At 33.9% G+C, this 6,754-nt stretch overlaps 1 protein-coding gene across 1 annotated transcript; it reads left to right on the top strand.

The window, feature by feature from the left end:
* LOC139494208 (uncharacterized) lies at nucleotides 1-3,249 on the top strand. Its single transcript, XM_071282381.1, has 4 exons — nucleotides 1-10; nucleotides 808-978; nucleotides 1,552-1,751; nucleotides 2,983-3,249. Exons 1-4 carry the CDS (start codon nucleotides 1-3, stop codon nucleotides 3,211-3,213), a joined length of 612 nt encoding a protein of 203 aa, XP_071138482.1. The 3' UTR covers nucleotides 3,214-3,249.
* Nucleotides 3,250-6,754: the final 3,505 nt, after the last annotated feature.

Raw genomic sequence — 6,754 nt, forward strand, 5'->3', positions numbered from 1 at the left:
ATGACTACCAGTGAGACAACTCTCCACAAAAGACCAAATGACAAATTAACAACTTTAGTTCATTGTATGGCCTTCAACAATGAGCAGAGCTCATACTTCAAAGTCAGCTATAAAAGACACCGAAATGACAAAAGTAAAACAATTCAAATGAGAAAACAAACAGTCTAGTTTATATACAAAAACTTAGTACATTGTTACCATTCAACATTTAAGAACCCCAAGAATTCAAGAATAAAATCCCATTGAAACGACAACATGTTACCAATACAAAATGTATACGATTTTTTTTTATAATTGTATAAAAATTAGATGAAAAAGGCTTATCAGATGGATACAAATATCATACATCTAACAAAAACACAGAGTGCACATCCCCGGGTACTTGTATAAATATCCCAACAACAAAAGACCCTAAGTACTGATCTGAGAGTACTCAAAATCATCAACAGCTAGTTCAACTAATAAAAAAATCATGCATCTGAGACTACATTATTTTCAGTTTAGTTAGTGTGATAGTAGCAAAACCTTCATGTTACAGACTTTTAGAATAAGTTCAATGATAGGCAAGGGAAATAGGAAAAACTTCTAAGTGATTGCTCTGCTCTTCGTGATTTCACAAAAATATCTGAAAAGAAAAATGTAATTTTTTTTATAGATGATTCCCAATATTACACAATGGAGGTACTATGAGGCTAAAAGACACAGACAAGTCAGGTGCAGGACAGCCAGTTTAGCCCTCAAAACAACAGAGATAGAAGTTTGATGCCAAATGTTTAGAACATTTTATAGATTTTATAACATCTATAGATTTTATAACATCTAATCAAATCATCAAGGACTTACCATTTGGGGATAAAACTCTAAGGTTATCAACTGGAGAGATCAGAAATATACCAAATGTAGTTCGATCCATAGCACCAGTTTCCATCATCAAACAGTACAACCAATTGTGTGAAGAAGATCAGGTTAAACCTTTAGGTAAGTTTATCATAAACTAAAGAAAGTCAATCCTTTTAATACAGATACCCAATTGTCCCGCTTTTAGACACAAAGGGGCATAACTCTTTAAAGGTAAATTCAAATTTAGCCTACAATTGAACTTGACATATATATGTAATAAGTATCATAGATTTCGTCCACATATGCTTTATAGTTATATCATCATTTGAAAAACAGTGAAGTCTTGACCTCTGAATATTGTGGGAAATAATTCGATAAAAAATGGAACATTGTCATGTCATAAAATGGTACACACCAATTGAGACACATAGGGTAAAAAAATAAAATTTATTACTGTCATTCTAAATATTATGTAGTCTTATATGCCACAAAAGGAAGCGTTATGGTATACAGACTACAGTTATGTCTTTCTATGCACAAGAGGACTATATAATACATGTAAGGTGCATACGAAGAACATGTAAAATTTAATTCTAAATCTGCATTACCAGTGTACAATGGGCTTTATTAGATTAAAAAATATTTTCACATTGATGTGCTTTTGATTTAGATTTATAAATAACATCTTTAAAATGTTGATTATGTTTGCAGGCACAAGCACCCTATATAAACTTTTAGATGAGTGTGCAGCATCAGTGAGAAAAAGTATGGAAGGACTTGACAATTACATAACAGAGGGAGGCAGGGCTTTTGTTGAGTTGGAGAAATTAGTTGTCATATTACCTGAGGATACACAAGCACTGAAAGCAAGACTTCAGGAGGCAAATCAGTACTTAAAAACAGATATGAAAGTAAGTGTTTTTTTTTAATTATTTGAGCATTTTCTTATGTTATTTTAAAATTACAGCAGTGATTGCCCACCTTAAATACAAGAGATTGTGAGTTCGAACCCTTGCAGGGTCAGTTCAAAAACTTAAAAAATGATATTTGCTGAATCTCTGCTTTATACATGCCTCAAGGATTAAAAGAGCAAAAACTGGTAACCTGATTTTGAATAATGTGTCCAGGTCCAGGTGAGGAGATATGTCTTTTTGTGAACTTTTCTGTTATGTGTTAGCACATTAAAAAAATTCTATACTTTTAACGCATAGCATTTTGGAGAAAAAACAAAGACTGCTGGCCCAGAGATTGATTTGTTCGACATGTTTCTGTAAACTGTTGTCCTGTGAGTTAAAAAATTAAAAATCTGGCTTAATTAATATTTGATGGTCTAGTACAAAGCATGGCTATTATTCATTAATCATAACCAAGTCCTTTATATGCATATTTCATGCCACTGGACACTAGACAACCAATAAATGTCATTTACTTACACAAAATATTATAAAACTCAGAATTGAAATGGGGAATGTGCCAAAGAGACAACAACCCGACCATAGAAAAAACAACAGCAGAAGGTCACCAACAGGTCTTCAATGTAGCGAGAAATTCCCGCACCTGGAGGCGTCCTTCAGCTGGCCCCTAACTAAATATATACTAGTGCAGTGATAATGAACGCCATACTAATTTCCAAATTGTACACAAGAAACTAAAATTAAAATAATACAAGATTAACAAAGGCCAGAGGCTCCTGACTTGGGACAGGCGCAAAAATGCGGCGGGGTTAAACATGTTTGTGAGATCTCAACCCATCCCCTATACCTCTAGCCAATGCAGAAAAGTAAACGCATAACAATACGCACATTAAAATTAAGTCCAAGAGAAGTCCGAGTCTGATGTCAGAAGATGTAACCAAAGAAAATAAACAAAATGACAATAATACATAAATAACAACAGACTACTAGCAGTTAACTGACATGCCAGCTTCAGACTTCAATTAAACTGACTGAAAGATTATGATTTCATCATATGAACATCAGGCACATTCCTTCCCGTTAGGGGTTTAGTATCATACCATCATAACATATATGAGAACATAACCCGTGTCATGCCAACAACTGGTTTTTGAATAAATGTGTTTAGTTCCGATGCAAAGACCCTATAAGTGAATCATGAACATATAGTTTATCTTTAAATTTTCAGATTCATGTGAGGCAAACTTCAACAGTTGCTGACCATTGTGCACCATATGCTTTGAGCACAAGTGATCCATGCTTTAAAGGAGTATGTGACCATGGGCATGACAGCCGATGTGACAGCTGCTCAGATATGGCAGATCTGTTTGATATGTTGCTAACAAAAGTTATTGCCAACAAATGGGAGAATAGAGATTCATCTGATAAAATTAGTGTGAAAAAATTTCCATACCTGTAATTGATAAATAGAATACAATTCATTTTCTGTTTGTTTATGTGTTACATATTTGTTTGTCGTTTTTTTTTTTTTTTTATAAACAAGGCCGTGTGTTTTCCTGTTTAAATTGTTTTACATTGTTATTTCGGGGCCTTTAATAGCAAACTATGCGGTATTGGCTTTGTTCATTGTTTAAGGCCGTATAGTTACCTATAGCTACTAATTTCTGTGTAATTTTGGTCTCTGGTCGAGAGTTGTCTCATTGGCAATTACACCACATCTTCCTTTTTTGTATGTTGTCCAACTTTGCAGTATGGGCATAGTTCTTTGTTGAAGGCGAAACGGTGATCACCTATTGTTGTTTAAACATTTTTATTGGTCTCTTTTGGTGATTTTTCTGTGTGACCTATAGTTGTTAATGTGGTCTCTGGACACTTCTGTCATTGGCAATCATACCACATCTTCTTTTTTTTTTTATAGCAAACAAATTTTATAACTGATCAATTGCAAAAGCTTAAGAAAGACTTCATGATCTTGAAATGATGTGTCCAGTAACCATAAGCATTTTCTACTCTTTGGATTGTCATGTTTAACCGATACATTTAACCAAATAGTACATTTGTAAGTCATTAAACAACAAGAAAGCAGCTTCTGTTTGTACAAAACAAATAAACACTTCGACTCTTTACATGCTATTCATTTTCTCCTGATCAGATCTTTTTAATTTGATTGCGATTTAAATCAAGTTTGTATCCTGTAATTTGATCTGTCACTTTATACACTTTTCCAGCAGTAGAAGCTGAAATTAAGTCTTTTGACCCCTTTCCTGAAATATCCTGTTCTAAAAACTGCGGTGCCTTTATTCATCACAGGATTATGCCTGTACGTCACATGTTGTCCCTCTTCCGGATAGTAGGTAATGTCTTCCCTCAAACCATCGGAAAACTGCTCTAGCGGAAAAGCTGACAGTATTTCCCGGTGAATTTGTCTATAGAAATCGGTGAGTCCTGTGTTTAATTACACCTTATGTAAGAATCCGGGGTTTTGATTGGTTAAAAGCCAGTGTATTTTTCACCAATTTACTGTTATTAAATGAATATCGGTCATTTTTAACGCCGCCGGGGTATTTGCTAAAAGGATATGCCTTTTTTATCCTCTCTGCCGTGATATCTGGAACTTCCTCTTGTTGACTGTAAGCTCACTTTTTTGATCATTTATTTATTAGAAGTCACAATGGATAACATTAGTAAACGAGACCAGAAATCACCAATTGGAGTATGTTTAGATATTCTTCAAAGGGATGCAAGTAAAAATGATAAATAACAGTTTTACATTGGTGTCCAGCGACTTTTTTATGTTGTGGACACATTATTGTTAAAATGTTTTATTTACTACTGTTATATATCAGTGTATAAAATAAATTATTTTTATTAACAGATTCAAAGGCCCATGTTTACAGGATTGTTGTATCCTTGGAAGATATTCTGATGTGGCTAAGTGGTACCAGAAGTATTCCTGCAACAGGTTTTCACAAGAAAACAGATGTTGACTTAATTTATATAGTATTATAAGAATATACTTGTGGTTTTTTTTTTTGCATTTCATAAAATTGTTTGATAGCTTAATTCTAATTTTATTACATAATGACATACAACCACCTCCTTCCATGTAGTCATCTTCAGGGAATACAATGACTCGACACTTATCAGTAAACCAAGTTCTGAATGATGATGCTGACAATACTAGTATGAAAACTGCTCCATATAGTTCCACCCCAAAAAGGCAGACAACCACAGCAGCAGTGCATAGAAGTGACACACTTCGCAGATGTCAAGTACTAGTTGCTATAATGTTGAACCGGCCTGCATCAACTACACCAAGTACTTATATAAGACAACCTGTTACATCTACACCTTCACCAAACATGTCAAAAGGAAACTGTAAGAGTGCATTGTTGTATTGTATTAGGGACCGACCATCAGACTTCAAGGGGGAAGTTTTCGGTCAGTAAAAAAAAATCATTGGCTTGACCACAATATTTTTGTTCATCAAATTGGGAATTAGAATATTTTTCTTATTTTGAAAAATCAAGATATTATTTAAACAAATAAAGAAAAATCCAGGACCGCACAGAGTGAAAAAATAAAAATGCAAGTCAGAGATAACAACAAAAAAGGTGTCGACCCCACCTCTTTAAATTCAAATGGAAGCGCCCTAATAAAACACTTGGCAGGACACAAGAAATCAAAGATATTGTCATACTCGACAGATAAAGAAATTCTGGAGTACAGTTGACGCCGTTATTGATACAGCAAATTCGCTTACAGATAATATCCTACAAGGTTCAACGAGAATTGACACTACATGCAGACCAATTTTCAGCCGACTGTACTATTTACCTAGAATTTCTCATAGTTAAAAAATGATTTGATGGTTCAATAAATTCAAAATAAATAATAGCCATTCATTAATTGAATCAGGATATTATATAAATTTATTTTCGAGCGTAAAAACTGTCTGACAGCAAGAAAATTTTATATTTGGAGGTGTTGCTGTGCCCTTGAGATTGATTGTTTTATTTATTTATTTTTTTAGGCCATCCTGAGCTGACTGCCAGAAAGTGGGAAGTTCCTGCTCTATATGAGTCCATGCGGTTAGCTCTCGAGTGTGCAATCCTTGAAATTTATGTCTATACAACCAAATTATGTGATGATTTGCACTTGATAGCCTCATATTGATATAGTCATGTCGTAATCTATCAGATTCTTTTGTCAACATCATTAATCAGAAATGAACGCTATTAATTGTCATAATGTTGTAAATTGAATCTGCACTTAACAAGTTTACAACTGTGGTGCCGTTAGTTTATATAGGAAGAACCAGTTCACATTCAACAGCATGCTGTAGTATTTCCTGTATTGTGTGACGTAGCAGAGAGATTCCCTTCCACTTCCGTTTACTATATGATCAACACATGTTTTGTATTTATGCTGTCTGCTGACTAATATATTCATCAGATTTACAGATATTAAAGGTATTCAGTTTATAACACACACACCTTACTTATTTGTAGCATATCGGCACAACATTGGAGTCGTACGACAAAGAACGAATTAATTTTGCAATTGAGGCGGACTCCACGAGGGCGCCTTTGCAAATTTAAAAACTTTTGATGCTTCATTTTTTTGTAAATTCATTACGTGCGCATTACCATAAATTTACTTCAGATTGATTGTAGATTAAATTGCATCAAATTTTTACAGTTTAGCACGTATAAATTTTTCATATTTGACATGTTTCATCAGATAAATTTAGGTCCTTCTTCACGGAAGTCATTTGTCTGCAATACTCCATTGCGCAGACGCAAACCGGAAACAGTCTTGATTTCAGTACCTTAGTTTCGTAGAGTATTTTATACTGAATTTAGACTGATATTTATTATTAAAGAAGGTATATACACTTGTGACAAATGATGAAAAATATGTCATCAAGTGACTCCTCAAATATAGTATGATTAAATTCCCGCAACGATATGCACATTTCCACCTGGTAATAACAACAT

This window comes from Mytilus edulis, chromosome 11, assembly GCF_963676685.1.
Source record: "Mytilus edulis chromosome 11, xbMytEdul2.2, whole genome shotgun sequence".
Taxonomy (NCBI): domain Eukaryota; kingdom Metazoa; phylum Mollusca; class Bivalvia; order Mytilida; family Mytilidae; genus Mytilus; species Mytilus edulis.